General features: G+C 57.7%; 1 protein-coding gene across 1 annotated transcript; it reads left to right on the top strand.

Moving 5' to 3' along the window:
• The first annotated feature begins 16926 nt into the window (after window positions 1-16926).
• PRELP (proline and arginine rich end leucine rich repeat protein) lies at window positions 16927-19827 on the top strand. The gene is made up of 2 exons (XM_009978173.2): window positions 16927-17863; window positions 19649-19827. Exons 1-2 carry the CDS (start codon window positions 16927-16929, stop codon window positions 19825-19827), a joined length of 1116 nt encoding a protein of 371 aa, XP_009976475.1.
• Window positions 19828-20726: the final 899 nt, after the last annotated feature.

The raw sequence follows: 20726 nt of genomic DNA, 5'->3' as shown, positions 1-20726 counted from the left end.
GAAGAGTTTATCTCGGAGCTTGTGCAACGACTGGACCAGCTCCACGCAGGAACAGACTCGGAGCAAAACCATTGTCAGCAAAACCCACCTGGAGCCCGAGCTGGGCTGTGATTGATAATCTTGACGCTCGAGGCCTCTGGAGCTTGTTTAAAGCGAGTTGGGTTTTTCACCAAGACAACTTTCATTATGAGATTTCCTGCGCTGCCAGGGGAGGCGGAAACCTCCTCGCAGCAGCCTCTCCCGGCGCGTTGCCTTTTCCATTTCTGGCCCTGGGTTGATCTCTGTTTAAAAGAAGAAGAGAGGGCGAGCGGCGACTGGAGCTGGACAGGAACAGGGGTTTCAGTTTCATGGAAGGGCCCCATATTCTGCTTTTTTTTTTTCCCCACTTCAAAATAATGCAAAAACAAAAATAAGACATTTCCCGTAAAACAGAACTGTTGGAAAAAATCTCCCTTGGAGTTGAAGGAAACATTATTAGGGTTGGTTTTTTTTTTAAATACAATCAAAATATTTCACTCCTATTTTTACCTTCAGTCCAGCCCTTAATGGGCAATCGAGACTCCACAGGATGTTTTTAGGGATGTGATTTCACCTGTGCTTGACAGTTTTTGCAGTGCTCGGCTCCCCGGAGTGATGGGGGCTGCGGGGTCTTGGGGTGCTCAGCCAACCTGTCCCCCGAAGCTGCTGCCCTGTTTCGAGGCAGAGGCTGAGGCTGAAGGCAGGGAACCGAGGGCCGTTACCCAGCGCTTCTTCCCGCTTTCCCTTTTTGCTGCCGTAGCGCTGCCAGCTTGTGCCCCTGAAACGGGAGTGGTGAGCCTGGCATCCCAGATCCGAAGGTGTCATTCCTGGTGCTGCTCCTTCTCCCTGGGAGATGCTGAACCCCATCCAGGGTGAAATGAGGTGCCCACCTCCTCTTGCAAACAGCTGAACCAGTTCCTGCTCCATCCTTTTGCACAACGAGCTCTTTGCACAACCCACCCTCAAATATTTGGGTGATGAGTGGCCAGATGAAGCCAGGGGAAGGGCTGGGTGATGAGTCCATGTTCTGGATGATTCCCAGCTCTACCAAGCTTGGGGATGATGCTGGGTTAAATACAGCTCTGCTCTTCCCCAGGGTTTGAAGGAAAGCATTTATGGGGAGAGGAGTGTGAGGATACAGCCCTTGGAGGACTGATCCTGGAATGGTTTTGGAAATCCGATGCTGCCTCTGCTGCTTCACTGCTCAACAGCTGATCCATGTGCAGTGAGGAAGAGTTAACTCTTCCCTGCAAACCCCGTGCATCCCGCTGCAGGGCAGGGGGAGAGGGCTGGATGGATCTGGCCCCTGTTCCTGGCTGGGCTCGCTGGGTGCTCGGGCACAGCCCAGTGTGAAAATGCAATGACCTGGCTCAGGGAAGGTCCTGTTTGAAGGGAAGGGGGAAAACCCCATCAGGCATCTCTTTGGGAGGGAAGAGACCAATTTCCTGTGGAATCTTTATTCCTTGAAAGAGGTTGAGAAGAGAGAATGGAGCATTTGCTTGCAAAGGGGGGGAAACAGGAGAAAGGATGCTGGGGAGAGCAGATGGTTTTTTGATTTTGTGGGGACAGCAAGGGAGGCAGAAAGGGTCAGGACAGGGACAGGCAGCTCTGCCAGCTGGGCAGGACGTGAGCAGACAGAATCTGAGGAGCAGGACCTGGGCGAGGAGCTGCGGAGGGACCGGTGCCGGTGGAGGGACGGGTGCCTGCAGGGGTCTGGCACAAAGGTTGGGGAGATCTGGATTGAGTCAAAGCCCCTGGCAGCTCTTAGCAGTTAGAAAAACGAGCTGAATTTATAGCTGTAATATTTGGAGCAGTTTCTGAGTATCTCTGGGGTTTTGACGGAGCCCTGTTTTCTGCTCGCGCGCTGCCAAGCAATGCAGGCAGATCCGCGCCGGGTGAATACGCAATAGCGTAACGGGGCCACGGCGATTACTCCCCAGATCAGGCCTGTGCATCCGTCATCCCGGGTCCCTCCGGCCCGTCTGTGCTCTCTGGTTTCACCTCCCCATCACGCACGGAGGAGGAGGACAGGAGGACACTGGTGCAGGGACCTCGGGGGCAGCTCATGCACTATGTGCTCCGTGTGGGCTCCATGTAGGACATCTCCCCAGCCAAGGTGCACAGCTCCAGCTCCGCACATCTCGAGTGCTTTTGGCAGCTGTGGCTGAGATGCTTTCGGAGGTGACGGTCCCCTGGCTGGGTTTTCCTGGGGACAGCTGAGTGGGCGAGAGACCGGCTGGAAGAGCTCCTGTTGTTGAAGGCACATCGTTGTTTCCACCAGGATAATGCAGTTACATCATCTTGCTATAGAAATTTTTCCACAGTGTTTCACCCTTGCACAGGAGGAGAGTGTTTATTAACAGAAAAGAGCAATTACAAGAGTCTCCACAGTGATGCCTTGTCCAGCAGGGGCTGGTTTTATCGTGGAGGTCTGTTAGCCCTAAATTGCAGCATCCCAATTAATTTCTCCAAGGAGAAGCAGCCCCACGGACAGGGACCCCCAGGGCTGTGCCTTGTCCCCATCTGTGGTGGCGGGTGCCCCCTGCCCGGGGGGAGTAGGGGGAGCTGTCGGGCTCTGGAGGCAGCTGATGTCATGTGAGGAAAGCGTCCGGCTGGCTCCTGGCTTTGGAGAGGAAAAATACTGGATGAGAAGGAGGAGGCAAGGACGAAGGCCAAACCAAGGGAGGACTGGGAGGACCAGACGCGACTCAGGTGTTTCCATTGCAAACAGCAGCTCGGTGGCGAAGCCCAGACAGGGCGAGGGAGGTGATGGAGGCCATCGGCTCGGGGCACCGCTGTGGCAGATGGGCAGCGGGAGGGCTTGGGGCACCCTCTGGGCACCCCCCTCCTTCCACCCCTGCAAGGGCTTCCCAGGGGCACAGCAAGTGCCAGCCAGCAGTGACAGATGTATGTCACCCTGGAAGACAGGGCAGATGTCCACGGCAGCTTGGTGGCTCCTTTTCTTCTGCGTCCCCAACGCCTTTTGGATTGTCCAGGTCTTTGTCCTGGTTGACTCCTGCCACCCCAATGTCCCCAGTCTCCCTATGTGTGGGTAGTCCATGTATTTTATTACGTATTTATTTAAAAACCTACAAAACCCTTGGCCCGAGCGGCATCTTGTGGTGACGGGTCCCACCGGCTAATTGTGCCTTCGGCTTGAAATACTTGCTTTCATGGTTTCCAGTGCGCTTCATTCGGAGTTTCATTGAATTGCCCCCTTGTTCTCCTTTTAACCAACACTGGCAGCTCTTCCCACTGCTGAGCTGACACCAAGAACCCTTCCACCATCAAAAGTGCTGTCATGGCTGGGGGAAGCCTTTCCAGCGTGGTTTGAAGTGTGGCTGTGCCTGGCTGAGCCCGTGGGAGACGTGCTGGGGGGTTGCAGCTCCCTCTTGTCCTGCCTCAATAACGAGGAGGATGGGGGAAGGCTGTCCTCTCGTTTTTGCTGAAAGCTAAACAAAGCGTGGCTGCTGGCGGGCAGCCGGCTGTGGTGCTTGGGGGGCTCGGGGTGCCCGCACGGGGCCATTGGCAAAGTGCCACGAGAAGGGAGCGAAGTGTGGCAAGAAGCGAGCACATGGACCAGAGCCATGGATCCCATGGCATGTGGTCTTCCCCCCTGCGTCAGCATCGTGGGGCAGGCAGGGCTGTGCGTGGGGCTCCCTGTGTTGGGGGGCATCGAGGAGCTGCTGGCTGAAGTTGTCAGCCCCATCCCTGGGATGGGGGGGTGACACTTGGTGCCCTGTCCTCATGCCATGAGAAGGGCAAAGCGGGTCCCCAGATTGGCACTGTTTACTCCTGGGGGTAAAATGCTCCCCTGGGGGTTTAAGGGGTTTGTAACTGGAGCAAAGAGGGATGGTGGGGGAGTGGCAAAGGCAATCCCAGCCCTGCTCTGGTTGCAGCCCCTGGCTGGGAGGTGATGGATGTGCTGGTCCCAGCTGCTTGAGGGGGCTGGCAGAGGCTCCCCCAGCTTCTGGCCGTGCTGGGGATGGGGAAGCAACACTGCTGCTGCTTCGTGCTGGGGTGGGGGAAATCCCCAGCCAGGAGGGCTCCTTCAATCCATTCCAAAATGGTTTGTTCCCAGCGTGATGTTCTGCTAAACCTGGCACTGATAGGAACTGGTTCAGTGACAGGTCAAACTGCTGCAGCTAATAAGGAGCGGGGAGGGGACGTCCTTGCTTTCCAAGGGCTGGATCAAAGCAGCTGGCACTGGGAGAGCTGGATGCGCTGGAGCTTTGCTGGGTTTCTTGCAGACCCTGGGGGATGGGGAGTGCAGGAGGCTTGCTTCTTGCTCCTAAATGTATTCCCTGGGCATGTGCCTCAGTTTCCCCTTCTGCAAAGTAGGTGTCGGGATGCTGGAGGCAGCTTTGGGCTCAGCAGATGGGATGTGACCCCCGAGATGGAGCAGTGCGCCTGGGGAGGGTGCAAGTAATCGCTTCCTAGAGAACAGCCCTGCAGTGATATACAGCCCTGAGAGCCTCCCTGGGGAGCCTGGAGTCACCTTCTCTTTGCTTATTTAAAATGTCAGCGCTGGTATTACATCAGCAGAGCACCGGGATTTTTCATGGCATCTCTGTGCTGTGCCTGGAGCTGCCCCACTGGGGAATAACGGGGGCTGGTTTCTCTGGGGGTGCAGGGGCAAGTGGTGTCCCAGGGGCAAGAAGCCAGCCTGGGTGTCCCTGGGCTCTGCTGCCCCGGAGCTTGGGGGCTGCAGCCCAGCAGAGAGGGCAGGGGCTGTGCTGGGGGGACCCTGTGGGAAGGAGGGGGTCCCCGTTCCGGCACCGCTGCCCTGGGCAGACGCGGTTCCCAGGGCCCCATGGCGATGCTCAGCCCCCGGCGCTGCGGCCGTGAGCTGATGTGCTCGGCAGCCCTTGGCCCCACTGCCGAGAGCTAATAAGCGGCTGCTCAGCCTTGCAGGGGAAAAAAAAATAAAAATTAAAAAAAAAAAAAAAAGGATTTTGGACTTCTCTGCCTCAGAGAAATGAGTCGGATGATATAATCCCCGAGAAATGTGAGGTTTGATGAATTCTGTATCCCCTCCCTGCACTTAAAGCAGCCACGAGAATAGTGCGGAAATGGGAGGTGGGGTAGGAAGGGGCTGGGAGGGATGCAGGGGTGGCCGGGGGGCTCAGGGTGGGAAGGGGCTGGGGGATGCAGGGAGGGCTGGGGCTCAGTGGCCGTGGCATGGGGCGAGTGGAGCCGGCAGCCATGCTATGGCCACTGCTGGGGACAGAGCCTGCCCTGCTGTCACCCACTCTGCGACAGGCTGGTCCCAGTTGCAGAGGGCTTTGACCCCCCCCATCCCTGCTTTGCCTTTTCCTTGGCAGGGACCAAGGCTGTTCCAGGCTGTCCTGGCAATGAGTTTGCTGGGTCTCAGCCCTTCTTGGAAGGGTTACTTCTTCCCTATGGGGAGGTCATTGCTTCCAGTTTGGGCAGACAGGGAGGATGGGGTGATGGAGAGGGTCCCGTCAGGCTGGGGAGGGAGTGGGCAACAGTTGGGGCTGGGACACGAGTGCTCTCAGCCCAGTGCTCGGAGCGATGTGCCTGCGTGCATCGGCCCCTCCGTGCCAAGGCTGAAAAGGAATGAAAATGAAAGCTTTGCATGACTTCAGAAGTACTATGGGTTGTCTAAACAGAAAAGGCAGCTGGCTCCATGGCCCTGCAAGCGCAGAGCTCCCTTCTGCCTCAGTTTCCCCTGCACATGATGGGGGATGGCAGATCCACCCTTCTCCCCTCCCTGCATCCTCGCTGCACACCATGATGGGGGGTCCGTCCTGATTCAGGCTGGCTCGTGGCCCTCGCTGGCTCCTCGTGCAGTGTCATGACTCTGGCAAAACCCGAGCGGGAAGGGGTTTGGGGCTGCGGGCAGGAACCCGCAGTGGGGTTCGTGTTCCTCTGCTGTGTCCGCACTGGGAGCCAGCGAGGGCAAGTGATGGGCGGGTGTTTTCCATCCCCGAGCCCTCCCCTGGCCTCCACAGCACCTGAGCTCGGGCGCCCGATTCATGAGACTCTTCTCCAAGGGAGATTTGCCCATAGATTTAATGACCAAAGCAGCAGCTGTGCTCAAAACAGGGATTATTTTTTGGTTTTCCTCTTTTTTTTTTTTCCCTTTTAGACACCTGGCTGGGGCAGAGGTCAGCTGGCCCTTTCGGCTGTGTTTCTCACTCGGGAGCGAGTGCAGCTTGTTCTTTCCAACCTGGCCCCGTCTCTGTCCATCTGTGCTGGTGAAGCTCCGTGTCCTGCTCCACGGTGGCTTTGCTCCCTGGTTCAAGCACTGTGAGCGGCTCAGGGACAGATGGAGAGGCCAGGCCATGCCTGGGAAGAAGAGATGGATATTTGGGATGAGCATATCTGCAAGGAAGGGGTGCAGACCACCTCCTCCTCTTCCTCTCACCTCCCTCCCTTGCGGGGTGACCAAAGTGACACGAACACGCTCCCCGGTCAAGCACCGAGCTCAACTCGCGCGTCCTCGTGCCTCTGGCGTGTTTGGGCTGGGGGGCTGCTTTGTTCAAGGTGGGTTTCAAGCACCCTCCGCGTGTCCCCTCGACAGCCACGCTCACGGAGCATGTTCCCTGGTGTTTCCAGATGTTTACCGGAGATGGGAACGTGAGCGTGCAGCAAGCACGCTCTGCCCCTGCCCCACGTGCAGCGGGGGGGAGGAAGCGCATCACGCAGCATCTCAGCGACATGGGAGCAGGATCCATGTGCTACGAAGCGACATACTTTTCCCCTTCGCTCACTTCCCCCTCCAGAGCTTTGCTTGGAGCCAAGTGTTGCTCCCGGGCTCCTGGTGACGTTCTCCCAGCTCTTGGGCTCTTGAGTGCGGAGGCTGCCGTGTGCTCCAGCCTGGGGCTGGGACGGGCAGGAGCCTGTCCCCGGCTTGCTGTGAGGTTCGGGGGAAGTTGAGTTTAATTTTCCAGGCTGGTGGCCACCCAACACCAGTGACAACACCCTGTGGTGGGGGAGGAATGCAGAGCCCCAGGAAAGCCGTGGCTACTGCGATGGGCAGCGCAGCACCCTCCCACCACGCACCCAGGGGAATGGGTCCATCCTGAATCACCAGCTGTCATTCCTGGGGGACCCCTGGGCTCCCCTTCTCCCTGCTCAGTGGCCCCTTACCATGGCACCGTTGGCCACTGATGGGGAGCACGGCCGGCTGGCGAGGCTTTGCTGCCAAACGCCTGAGATTTGACGTTCTGCACAGAGTGCACGCTGCTCCGACTAAGCGGCCACAGGGGCAGCTCAGGTTTCCTGCTGCCTTTTTTTTTTTTACCCCCCCATTCTGAAATTAAATTTTTTAGCTCCCCGAAGGGAGTTTTAAGATCTGGCCATCAGAAAGAACTGCTGCTCCATAAATCATCTGTGTTTGTACAGCATCGAGCACAGCGGAGGCTCGGCTTGGGCCGGGGCGGCTGCTGCTGGGATAACATAAAGAATAAGCATCTTCCCTCTGGCCGAATAAACATTTGAAGCTGCTATTCCTGAGGAGCCCAGGCTGTGGTGCGGGCAAGGCAAGCCTGGTTTGAGGACGGCTCTTTGCTCTGCTGTGTTTGAGAAGCCTCCAGCACTGCTTTGCTCTGCAGAATTCCCCTTCTTGAAAGCCCTGGGGCTGGGACCGCCAGCTCTTGGCACGCTGCAGTGTCCCCAGGGCTGTCCCCTCCCTGTTGCCCCCGGCCAGGGGCACGTGGAACCACTGCCGTGGCCTGAGCTGCAAACAGCTGGGGAGGCTGCACCAGTGGAAATCGATGGGATGAGGTTCAGGGTGGGATCTTCTGCCAGGAGAAGGGGATCCTTAATCTAATCACACCTGATACAGCCATGAGCACCGTGACATGGTGCATGAGGGGTCTGGGTGGGGAGGATGGGGAGGATGAGGGATGAAGATCCTCGCTGTGTCTGACATTTCCCAGCTAGAAATGACAGAGCCACAAGTTATAACTAGGGCTTTTTTGCTCACATCCTCCCTCTTAATCCCTCTGCTGCTCTTTGTCCATGTTTCTTCCCTTGGGGCACTTCATGGCTGCAGTTAATTCCTTGCTGGGATGGCCGGAGTGACCGGGACAAGGCTGATGCTAGACCTCACTGTGCTGGACAGGCTGGTGGGACGCAGCCTCTGGGCTTGCTGGGGACCACGTTCCTCCATGTTTACCCTCTCGACGGCTGTCCCTCATGTTGCCCTTGGTCGAGACAGCCCGTTCTCGCAGCCCTGGCTCTGTCTCCCAGTGCTTTCACGCTCAAACATTTCCTCTCCTACCTCCGCCAGACCAAAGCGGTATTTCTGTTACAAACCTCTGCAGAACAAACAGTCCGTGGCCGGGAAAGGGGATAAACCAAAGGGACGTGGCATCAGGGGACTGGGGATAACTGGGATGCTGCTAGCCTGCAGCAGGGGCTCTGAAACTGGGATCTCCCCAAGTCAAGAAGAGCTGTGAGAGCAGGTTTGCTCCATGGCCACTCTCCATCATCCCCTTCGCCTGCAAGAGCGGGGCCAGATTTTGCTCCAGACGTAGAATAAACCGAGCGCGCGGTGCCCGGAGCCGCGTTCAAGGCTGCAGCCTGTTGCGTCTTAAAAATTAAAAAGGACGTCTTTGAAGGTGGATTCGAAACTTGGACGCTGAAAGAAATTCCTGCAGGAAGAAAATTCAACAAACAAAGTCCCTTGGCCAAGAGCAAAATTTACACTCACCAAATTTGCTGAAGGTTTTCATGCTTCCCAGCAATGGGAGCTGTGTTAGCAGCTTCGCAGGTCAGCCAGCACGGTGGGTAAGGTCCAGGGTATGAGACCTTTCCGTGCCTGGCATCGCAGGGTGGCTTTTGTGCAAGCAATTGCCCCATTCAGTGCCTCAGTTTCCCCCTTTCAGAGCCCAGCTGAGTGTTGGGTATCAGGAAAAAAGAAACATGAAACATGTCCCCATGGATTTGAGGACTTTTGCCTAGTTTTTAAAGCAGTTGGCAAGAATCTCCCAGCAGCATACTCTTTCTATATTGATTCTGACCCTCCTCCAGCTGGCAAGCACATGTCTCCATCTCGACCCTTTGTTTAAACAACGTGAAATACCGATGTGGTTTCTCTCCATTCCTTTCCCTGGCTTGCACTCAAGCTACCTGCTGGTTTTTAGGCATCCGAGTGCCCCAGCTCGCTGCCAGGTGAGGGCTGTGCCCTCTGACCACCCCGCTCCCCGCAGTCAGCAAGCAGCACCCACCAGCAGGACTCTGGTTTTGGGGTAAGGGGAAGGGCTTTATGATGGAAACAAATATATTTAAGGGTTATAGGGAGCCCAGGGCAAAGTAGGGAGTGCAACTGGTGGCAGCTTTGTGGGGGGCTCTGATTTTGGGTGTTTGAACCTACTGTGGGTATCCACTGTCAGCCGAGTGTGGGAGCACAGGATCGGACCCTCCTGGATGGCTGCCAGCCTCCGGTAGGGTTTGGACAGGGTTTTCCATGAGCCAAAGCAGCTCAGGTTTCCTAGCCCCCGCTGCAGATCGGCTTGGCTGGAGAAAAAACAGCTTGTGGGGAGGGAGAGGACCCTTAACCCTGCATCCCAGGGATGCCCAGGATGGGGGTGTCTGTAGGAGGAAGATCTCTGTGGTTGCTGTGCCCCCCCCCGCCCAGGACTTCACACTCATGCCTGGGCTGTGTCTGTGAGCTGTGAGTGTGCAACAGGTCCCTGGCTGCCTCTGAGCTCCTTTGAGCAGAAATGTCCACCCTGAGCATCCATGGATCCTTGAATCCATCCGAGGGGATCCCTTGGCCACGTTCCTCAGCACACAGTGATTTTTCAGCCCGGGACTTGGCTGATGCTCCATGCAAAACCCAGCAGCCCCGTGCCCGTGGCTGCACGGCACCATTGCAGCTCCCCTCCCTTCTCTTTATTAAGTGCCATCAGGATTTAAATTAAAGTTTATCCCCAGCTGGGAGCGAAAGAACCCTGCATCGTGTTTTGCAGTGCCATCTGCCAGGCTTGGAGCGGAGACCCCAGCACGGGGCTGGCTCCCTTCAGCAGGGATGGGGGGCAGCTGGAAGTCACTCTGTGCGGGTGGGGGACCCGGGTGGGACAGCCCAGGGGACGGCCCGACAGGTGACACACGCTGAGCCCCCCGCGTTCTGCACCTCCGCTGAGATTTCGCCGTCTCGCTGGAAAGCGCCGTGCCGAACGCGCGCTCCTGGAACAGGGGCTGCGGCGAGGGAAGGGCTTATTTAAATTATTAATTAGCTGTGTTTTTAAACACGGGCTCGGAGCAGCCTCCGCAGCAGAAGGAATTGTTATTAAACGGCGGCTCTCCGGCAGGCCGGCCATGTGCGCGCCGCAGCGCTTGGCTGCCAGATAAAGACGTTATTGTTGTCATCGTGCCTCCGTCCCGGCCCTCCGCCTCCCGCGCTCCCACCCACCCTGGGCCAGCAGCTCCCAGGAACAAAACCCCCGCGCTCCGCCGAGGCTCACTCGTGGAGGAGCCGAGAGGAGGAGGAGGAGGAGGAGGAGGTGGAGGAGGGAGACAGCCAGAGAGAAACTTATCTTGGGGATTAATAAGAGGCAGGAGGAGGGAGAGGTGCACACAGGTAAGCTGGGGGCAGGTGCTTTCCCCCAGGCTCTTCTCGCCTTGCCTGATCCTCCAAGCCAGGACGCTGCACTGGTCCACGATGCTCCTGCCCTCTCCAGCCTCCCTTACATGCGACGCAGCATCTGCTCTTCCCTTTTTTTTTTTTTTCCCCTCTCCTCTTGTTGGTTTTTCCATTCTTCAGCAGCTGGAGTCTTTGTTTCTTCTCTTTTCTTTTCTTGCGAGAGTTCTTCTCGGCACGGGGTGGGCTGCGGTGGAGGGGGGGGGGAAATTGGGGCTGCAAAGTCAGAGGAAAGTCCCGGGTGCGATGGTGCTGTCGCTTTCTGCAGGGGTGAGCGAGGACCCCCTTGTGTCTCCCTCCCCACGCTGACCACTGCTCTCATGCACTTACAACCCCGTGCACGCTTGGCTCTGGCTGTGCAGCCAGGGAGCGGGGGCTGGGGGGCTGCACAGCCCGAGCCATGCCCAAGGCATTTCCCTGCCTTGGAAAACGGCAGGAAAAGCGTGTAAGGAGGGGGAGAGGCTGAGGGGGGCAGCGGACACCTCTGGAGCCAGCACTGCTATCTCGCCACCGTGCCCCCAGGTTGCTGGTTTCCAGCTGGACCCACAGAAGGGCTGGGGAAATGGGAAGGGGGGTGCTGTGGGGTGCTGCTGCCGTGGGAAGGGGGCTGTGCGCAGCCCCTCACCCTGTGCCGGAGTGGGGAGCAGGGAGTTTCCCTGCCCTGCAGAGGGGACCAGCATCGTGCTGCTCTGCGAGCGAGGTGGGAGAGAGCAGCCAAACAGCATCTCAGCGCTGCAGGGGCACTTTTCCACGAGCTGGTTTTCTGCCCAAAATGTAGGTGGTAAAGCCTTTCTCTGCTGCTGGGCACATAGACCCTTCCCAGGGCATGTAACATCATCTCTGCTGCCTCCATCCCCGGGATTTGAGCCAGCTCCACTCCAGGCAGCTCCCTGCACCCCGCCGTGGGAAGGGGGCTGCGGTGCGGGTCCCGTTCGGAGCCGGCTCTTTGTCTCTGCTCCGGCAGAAGCAGGAGAGGATGGGAGGAAGCAACAGGGCAGTGATGTTCGCTGAAGTCCTGGGAAAAAGGTCTTGTTGTACAGAAGAGGCTCGTCCCAAACCCTCCCTTCCCAGTCTGTTTGAGAGTTTTAGGAAAAGGATCCACAGAGCAGAAAGTGGAAATTCATCCCCTTGGCAGCCGAAAGCAAAGCATGTCGCACACGAGGGCTTGGAAACTTTCCTGGGAGGCTGCGATCGTGGGCCTGCCTTATGTGGTGCTGGGCTGACAGCATCCAGCCAGCTGCCTCCCGGGAAGCACCCTTTCCTCAGCCAGCCCGGGACGGGCAGCATGGAGCAGAAATGCAGGGTGCTGGGTGCCCCTGCCCCCCGGGGGAAGATGCGAGGGGAGAGGGGCTGAGTGATTCCACCTGGGAAGGGATAAAAGTGCAGCTGTGGGAGGTTTCCTCTGCCTTCAGGAAGAGGCTGGAGGGGAGGGATGAGGCAGCAGCAGCTGATAAGGCATCGGAGCAGTTTCCCACCCTTGGAGAAGGCAGAGCCCTGGGGGACCGAGATGACGGCTGTGTTTGGAGGGGAGCAGGGTGTGCATGGAGGGCAGGCTTGGGGCCACGCTGCAGCCGCTTTGGCAACGTTTTCTCCCATGATTTGCTTTTGTCTGTGTCCAGCTGGTTCCACTGTGGGTGGCAGAGAGGTCTGCGGGTGGGCTGAGCCGGGAGCAGCCCTGGGAAGTGTTAGGACATGCAGCGAGGGAGGAGGAGGAGGAAGAGGGAGGAATTGCTGACACGGAGAAGGCAGCAGAAAGGTGTTTTCTGCCAGGGCTGCCTTCCCACGGACCCTGCTGCAGGAGGAGGTTGCTGGAGGGAGCAATGAATGCGACAAGCCTTTTGCAATGAGTCTCGTGACTGTGGTACAGTGAGGAAATGCTCCTGGCATGCAGAGGGACGCAGGATCTGTGCATTGCTGTCCCTGTGTCCTGCAGTCCTAGGGCTGAGCCTGAAAGTGTTGCTTGAGAGCCCGGGAGGTGTCTGAGCTGCTCTCTGGCAGGGTCTCCTGGGACACCCATGCCCTGCATGGACACAGCACTGTCCCCACAAGAAGAAACACAGTGGGGTCGAGCCCCTGCAGCTGCCCTGGCTGTGTGCTGGCTCCAGCCCATCCAAGCAGGCTGCTCGTGGCTCCGCTTCTCGCTGGGAAAGTGCTGGGAAAGGGTGAGAAGAGCAGGTTGTTGCATCAGGGCTCTGCTCCCCAGGGGACCCTGGGGATGCCTGGGTGACAGCGTGTCTGCCCTCCCCTCGGAGGAGAGGCTTGTGCTGTAGTTAGCCCTTTTCCACCGTTCCCAGCTCTCCAGCGCCGCTGGATAAAGAGCTCCCTGTTTGGGTTACAGCTGATCCGACCCAGATGCTTTACGAGACACGAACAGGCTGTTGCGGTGGTTGGACACGAGGGAAGCTGACAGGAGAGCTTTGCTGGCTCCTTTTGGTTATTTTTAGCTTGCCCTCCTCGTTCTGCTCCAACATATGCATTCCCAGGTTGGGTGGGGGCATTTTCCAGCCTGGGGTCTGCAGGGATGATGGGAATTGTGGGTTGCAGTGGGAAAGCTGTGAAGGGAGCTAGCAGAGTTACAGGCAACGGGCTGGAAAGGATCCCTGGTCCAGCCATCCAGGCTTTCCCTCTCCTCCCAAAGTTAAAAGCTCCCTTTACCCCTCCCAGCTCCTCCACAGGAGCAGGGGTCCTTGACATGTCGGTGACTGCTGTCCAGAGCCAGCTGCCGCTCTCTGTGTGTCTAACTGCTGAAGAGGAGGCAGGGAGGGCAGGAGGCTCCCAAGGGAGAGCATCAGGGCTTTTGTCCGTGACAAATCCCCTGGGACCTTTACATGGCTCACTCTTGCCCCAGAGGTTGTGATTTTTGCTGTCCCTTGGCACCAGTCACTGGGCTGGCAGTGAGCATGGCTTGGGAGCTGGGGGTTAGTGGGATGCAGCGAAGATAAACCATTTGGAAAGCAAATGCCGGTGGCATTTGGGGCTGGAATTTCCAGCTGTTGTGCTGCATTTTTGTCACTTGTAATGGGATGACTGAGGGAGCAGCTGCCTCTTTCTGGGAAAAACCTTGGGCTGGCATCTGTTGGGTGCCTTGGTCTTGCACCCCAGCCAAGCTGCTGAGCCCAGCCGCAGCTCAGGAGGTGTCAGAACTGGTTTTGTCCGTGAATTGAGCCTTTTCTCCGCACCAGGCAGTCGGTTTTCTGAATGCATTCATTGCTTCATGATTTAACTTTATTCCAGTTGCCTGGATTCCTTGTGGGTACCCGGGATCCGAGCTGCCCTGTCCGTCGGGGAGTGGTGGGAAAGGTCGAGTGGAGGCATTTGCAGCGCCGGCGCTGTGCCGCGGCTCTGGCCGTGGATTCGGCAGCCGGTGCTCGTGCAGAATCAGGGTGTGGGATTTTTGAAATCTGGCTTCTTGCACTGACGCCAGCAAATTCAACTGCATGAAACTGGATGGAGAACAGGCTGCCGGCTGTGTCGGGTCCAGGGAGAGCTGGCTTTGAACCTTCCAGCGCGTTGGAGGCAATTGTAAAGCCTGTGGTGGCCTCAGGCTTGTTGCATCCCCGTTATTGTGGACGTGGAGCTGTCGCGGGGACCGCTGGCTGTGAGCTGGCTTCCTGCAGAGTGCTTGGAAGTGGGTCCTGCTTTCCTGAGCAGGCTGGGGAGCGGCGGGCAGAGTCTCCGCAGGGAGCCGCAGCTTTGCAGGGAGAGGCTGGTGGGGATCAGCGGTGGAGAAGGGTCGTGGTGGTGCTGGCCCTGCCTGGCTGCAGCGGGCAGAGGGGCTGTGGCAGTCCCCGAGGGGACGTGGCAGCGGGTCGTGGGTGGCACAGAGGATAAAAGGGGCTGCGTCTGCCTCCCGACACTTTCCTTCTCTTTTGACAAACGCCACATGATGCTGCTGCTCTCCAGCCTGAATTTCTGGCTCGCTGACTATTTCTGCTATACGCCGAGCCCCCAAACATCTGCAGCGTCAAAGGCTCGTGCGGACAGATGGCACCGGCTGTGCCGGGCCAGGTGGGTCCTGGAAGGGCTGAGAGCTCACCCAGCTCCCGAGACCAACGGGGTGACAACTCTGCCCCGTTCCCCACTCTCCCTGTGACATTGCCTGGGGTGGCTGCTGGGTGGCCCAAGCTGAGCATCGCCCTGCGAGCAGAGGGAGCCCAACGCCCACATCGCAGCGTGTAGCGGCTGGAATAGCGTGTCCCAGCTGCCTCCTCCTCTCTGACACGTGCCAAACGCAGACCTCAGCCCCTGCCTCTCCCCAGGGCGTTGTGGGTGTTAAAATCCAGGTCTGAGTTTTGGAGAGGAGGCAAAATCCCATGGTAAAGTCTGGGACAAGGTGGGGGGAGAGGCACGTGCAGGGGAGGGACGTGGCTGGGAAAGGAGCGGGATGCTGCGGGGCCAGAGAGGGGAATGCGTGTGGAGCAGCTCCCTGTCACAAGTTTTCCCCGTTCTCTGCAGCCGGCCGTTGGGTCCGTACTCGTGCAACACAGAAGCAGGCACATACGGCCCCGAGGGGGGCTGACTGCAGCACGGCCGAGCTGAGTATCTGGCAGCATTCGGGCCCCGTTTCTCTTCCCCTGTTCCTCCCTTCCCCCAGCGAGATGCCAGAGCCCTGATTGAAAACAGCAGCATGGGAGGCTGGTGGGGTTAAACAGAGCCAGATGGGAGCGGAGCGAGACAAAAAGGAAAGTAACAGGCTGGGCCTGGAGGGGGGGGCGAGAACAGGATCTTTACTTGGAGGAAGTCAATTAGTTGGAGCCCCAGGAATGTGTGGGATCGCTTCAAAGGGAGCTGGGCTGGCACGGTCTGGGGGCTAGCAGCCCTGGGAGCACTGGCCCATCGAGGGGCCCTAAGGACAGCCCTGGGTGGGATGCAGACCTGCTGGGAAGCTTTAAGCTTCCCCGCTTTAAGCAAAAGGGGGTTGGTGTGGCAGGATGGTTGTGGGAGAGTGCAATGAGCCAGGAGAGCCTGATTTCTCTCCAGCATCAGCATCACCAGCTCCAGCATCACCAAAGGCTTCTGCCCCACGCTCCCGTCCCAGCAGCACTGGCTCCCACAGCAGATGCTTCGTTTCCCCGAGAGATCTGTCTTCCTCTGAGTCTCCTCATCTTCCTCCCTCTCTTCCTCCCTGTCTCATCCCACTTGATTCTCTTTCCCACCCTGCCTCTGCTGAGCTCCTCCATCTGCCTCACTGTGCATCCAGCTTGGCTCTGCTCCTGCTGGGGTGACAAAAGCTGTTAGGAAAAGCCTGGTGAACACCCCGAGGGATCTGCCCACAACCTGGTCTGCTCCAGCTGGCCCCGAGGAGTGTCAGAGCATCTGAAGCACCTTCTGCACGGGGCTTTCTGGGGAGCTCGTCTGCAACAAGCTGGATCCCTCCATCCTCCAAGGCATCAGCTGGAGAGCTACCGGCAACAGTCTTGCAAGGACGATTGCTGGTGTAGCAGGGAGGGCAGAGATGGGGCAGACAGCCTTCATGGGCTTGATAATGACCCAGAGAAGAGGGAGAAATGGCATGTTTAAGGTGTTGGACTGGTGCCCAGGAGAAATTCTCTGGCTAACGGGCAAGCAGAGACATTGTCTGATCCCTCCGGATCATCTCACTGCCTCCTCAAATAACCAGCCCAGCCCAGCTCCCTGCAGTGACACTGGAGGTGATGGATCAGTTATTTGGGCAGCGCAGGGAGCCGTATATCCAAACACCTTCAGTATTGCCCATGCGTAATCTTGCTAATGTCCTTTTTATCACATGACCTTGGAAATGGGCTGTCCTGCGTTAAAGCCCTGTCCCTGAAGCACAGGGCCATCCGTCTTTGCTGCCACGCTGGCTGCTGCTGGCCTCCTGACACCCGTGCTCACCCAATTTGCTACTGAATCATTAATTTTTTGGCTCAAGTGCAAAATTAAGCCTGATCCATCAAGGTCTCTGAAGGGGCAATCCATCCTTAGGAGAGAGGGCACAGTGGTGTTGGGGGTCCCAGTGGGGCCAGAGTCTGCAGGGCAGTGCTGGGGGTGGCATGTGAAAAAACCCTAATCCAGGTGAAACACAACCACCCCCACTGTGGCATAAAGCTGAGCCAGAGCAGGGGGTCTCAGTGACTCATGGTCTAGAGAGGGGCTGGATTTAAAGATAACTTCCAAGGGGAAGGAGAGAAAAATAACAGATTACTGGCAGGGATGTGGGGTAAATTCCTCACCTGCCAGTGATGGGGGAGATGGGAGATGATGTGATACCTGAATCAGGTGCTTCCTAACCCACCTCTTCTTGTTGTCTCCCTCAGGGAAACATCTGGACCATGAAGGTGGCCTTCAGGTTGCTTCTCCCGCTTGTTCTTGTGCTGATCTCGGAGGTGAGCGGGCAGCGGAGGAAGCCTCCCCGGAAACCCACCCGTCCACCTCCTGAGTTTGTTGAGCCTGTCGAGCCCACAGAGCTGCCTCCACCCCTGCCACCAGGTCCACCCTCCGTCTTCCCCGACTGCCCCCGAGAATGCTACTGCCCCCCAGACTTCCCCTCTGCCCTCTACTGTGACAGCCGCAACCTGCGGAAGGTCCCCATCATCCCATCCCGCATCCACTACCTCTACCTCCAGAACAACTTCATTGATGACCTCCCAGAGGAGTCCTTCAGGAACGCCACGGGGCTGAAATGGGTCAACCTAGACAACAATCGCATCCGGAAGGTGGACAGGCGAGTGCTGGAGAAGCTGGAAAATCTCATCTTCCTCTACATGGAGAAGAACCAGCTCAAGGAGGTGCCTGCCTTCCTGCCACCCAACCTGGAGCAGCTGCGTCTGAGCAGGAACCAGATCTCCAAGATCCCTGCTGGGGTCTTCAACAAGCTGGAGAACCTGGTGCTCTTGGATCTGCACCACAACAAGCTAAGCGATGGGGTCTTCAACAAAAACACCTTCAAGGGACTCAAGAACCTCATGCAACTCAACCTTGCCCACAACATCCTGAGGAAAATGCCCCCTGGAGTGCCCAGTGCCATCCACCAGCTCTTCCTGGACAGGAACAACATTGAGGACATCCCCAGTGACTACTTCAAGGAGTTCCCCAACCTGGCATTCATCCGGCTCAACTACAACCAGATCTCTGACAAGGGGCTTCCTAAGAACTCCTTCAACCTCACCAACTTGCTGGTGTTGCACCTGGCCCACAACAAGCTCACCAACGTCCCTTTCATCAGCCCCAAGCTGGAGCACCTCTACCTGAATAACAACTCCATCGAAAGTGAGTTGTGCTGGCTGTTCGGGAGGCTGTGGTGAGGTCTGTGGGGGAGCAGATGGGCTTGAAGATGGCAAGTGTTTCACTGGAAAATGTCATTTTTCACCCAGTGGAATGTGAACCTTTCAGTGGTGGGATGAGCCTGAGGTTCTTCGTAGGTGAACAAGGCCCTAAAGGGGATGGATTTGCATGTGGGGAAGGATGGCTCCAGGATTAGGGTGGTAGCTGAGGAGTAGAGCTAAATTCCCCCTGGTGTTGCAGGGCTTTTCTTGTTCGTTGTCATGGGCAGCTCTTCTTTGGGGCCACCTGCCATCTAAATGGTTACTTCCCCAGCAGGGCTCAAAAATAGGGATATTTAAAAAGAAGAGTCTGCGCACATATTTTGAGAACAGATGCCAAATACGCAGTCAAGATGGTTAGAAATAACCCAGCTTAGCTCCCGAGCTGAGCCTCACGGAGGAAGGAACAGGGAGAACAAGGCTGCGATGGAGGTTGCCTTGGCAAACCAAGTGGGGCAGTTTCACACCGTTCCAGGCAAAGCGCTGCAGTTTCATGGGAGAGGTGCTGGCCTGGGAAGTGTGTAAGCACAGCTAGTGCACTTGAGAAGAAGGCAGAGACCCATTCCTGGTCACCTCAGGTGTTTCTGCTATGAGAAGTCCAGCAACCAGCTGTCATTGTAATCTGCGGCGGAGCAAGAACATGGTGCTCCGGCCAGAAACCCTCCGTGTGCACCAGGAAAACACGCTGGGCTCTTGGATTTCTGGCCGTGGTGGGGTGTGTGGGGGCTGCAGGACCCACCCAGGGCTTTACTCGCCCGTGAAGCAGGTGTTGGGCAGGACGGTGGTCCTCACAAGCGATGTCACACAAGCACTTCCTCTCGGCGGTGTTTATTGTGCAATGAGGTGCATGGCTCCAGATGTTGGAGCAGCATGCCAAAGAGGAGCTGTAAAATCATGGAGTGGCTTTAGTGGGCCGGATCCTGCCTGAACTGGGCACAAGCACTGAGCATTACGGGATGCAATGCCAGGGAGAGGGATGAAACCCTCACAAAGCCACATCCCTTCTCTCAGGGGGTCACCGGAGTCGGTTCCCAAGTGATGATGCAGTGGTGAATGTCTCGTTCAAATACTGGTTAATCTGCATTTTATATAAACAGCACCAAACTGGAGCCAAGGGAGACCTTGGGGTGAAGGTGGTGACCGCTGCTGGCTTCACACATGCTGGTACCCAGGTCCTGCCAGGGCTTTCCCTGGAGAGATGTCTGCATGGCCATGAACATCATGTCTCAGCTCTTTTTTTTCCTATTTTACCCAGCTTTTGTAAGGTGTCAGTCCCTGGAGTTGGGTAACGACACAAGAATCCCCAGATTTATTTTCCATAACGCAGGCCCTGGGGTGGGGAGAAACATGTGGAAATCCAGAAGTGAGCAACGAGCCGGTTATTGACGTTATCTTCAGCGTGGTGGTGCTGGAGCATGTTTCCTTGATGGTTTTTTTTTGAAGGCTTAGGGCTGGCTTGGCAGGTTTCAGATTTGAAATAATCCCTTTTCTCTCTCAAATGACACTGCATCCCTCACCGTGCTTGGGCTGAATGTGACCTACTTCATTTCTGAACAAAAGCAAGATTTTCCCCTCGCTGAGGCTGCACCGTTGTCTAGGAGAGGCTGGGGATTCTCCCCTTTGGAAGCAAAGCAACCCCATTTTGGGGTTCAGCAGGGAGCGGGGTCTCTAGCATCCCTCTCTGCCTTCCCTTCCCTCTAACCACATCCCGCTTTTCCTCTCCTCCCTGCAGAAATCAATGGGACGCAGATCTGCCCCACCTCACTGATGTCCATCCAGGACTTCTCCCCCTCCGACTTGGACAGCGTTCCTCGGCTCCGGTACCTGCGGCTGGATGGGAACCTCCTGAAACCCCCCATCCCCTTGGACCTGATGATGTGTTTCCGCCTCCTGCAGTCCGTGGTTTTCTAGCCCTGCCTGGCAGCGCACCTCTCCCAGGACTTGGCTTTGCACAAAGACTTGACCCCTGTCGGTGTTTGACACGTGGGACCCTCTTTGCCTCCCTCTCCCCCTGCTCACCACCTCCTCCCGCGTCCCTCCTGCTTTTCCTCCCCTGCAGCAGCCGTGGACACGCGTGGCATGTGCATCCTCGGGTACCACTGTGTGCAGGACAGCCCTGCGTCGCAGCGGCCATCCCAGGTGGCATTGCCAGCCCCGGGATGGGTGCCATGCTCGCCCCAGCTCCCTGCCTGTGGGCCCTGCCTTCTCACCCCGGGCCAGCCCTGGAGCTGGCTCTGTCTCTCCCCGTCCACCCAGCAGAGTTTCAGGAGGTTGGATTTGGTCCAAGCCAAAAGCATCTCCGATGGAGCTGATGAGGAAGCCCAGGGGCCACCTCGCCACGGGACTTGGGTCATATCATCGCTGCGGGTGGCTGTACCCGGAGAGTCCGTGATGTCCCTGGGGAAAAATCCCGGGTGGAGCGGGGATGCCCTGGGATGGTGTGCGTGTGCCGAGGGTGCGGATGGCCACCCTGCAGCCTCGGGGTGCAGGACAATGCCAGCCGGGCGTGCGGGTGGCCGGGGGAGCAGGACTGGTGCAGGCAGAGGGTGGCCGGGTCCGGTGCCGGCCGGCAGGACCGGCAACGACACCTCGTGGCCAGAGCCACGTCCCGGGGCCCCGGGGAAAGGACACGGTCCCCCCCAGCCTGGGCCCTCCTGGGGGCTTCGGCCTGGCTCCGCATTGCTCTGGAGGCACAGGGGCTTATTCCCTCATGGTGGTGTGGATTTGGCAGGAGGGAGCGGGGAGGGTGTCCGGATGCTGCCCTGCATGGGTTGCATCTTCCCCGCAGCAATGCACCACCGCCCTCCTCC

Source organism: Tauraco erythrolophus, chromosome 27 (assembly GCF_009769465.1).
Source record: "Tauraco erythrolophus isolate bTauEry1 chromosome 27, bTauEry1.pri, whole genome shotgun sequence".
NCBI classification, from domain to species: Eukaryota; Metazoa; Chordata; class Aves; order Musophagiformes; family Musophagidae; genus Tauraco; species Tauraco erythrolophus.
The sequence above is the reverse complement of the archived record's forward strand: the minus strand, read 5'-3'. Positions and strand labels throughout refer to the sequence as shown.

Bases quoted from the DNA above. Each gene is read 5' to 3' on its own strand.
- PRELP (XM_009978173.2), top strand. From the start codon at position 16,927: ATGAAGGTGGCCTTCAGGTTGCTTCTCCCGCTTGTTCTTGTGCTGATC. The intron at 17,864-19,648 runs GTGAGTTGTGCT...TCCTCCCTGCAG, and splicing joins GAATAACAACTCCATCGAAA to AAATCAATGGGACGCAGATC.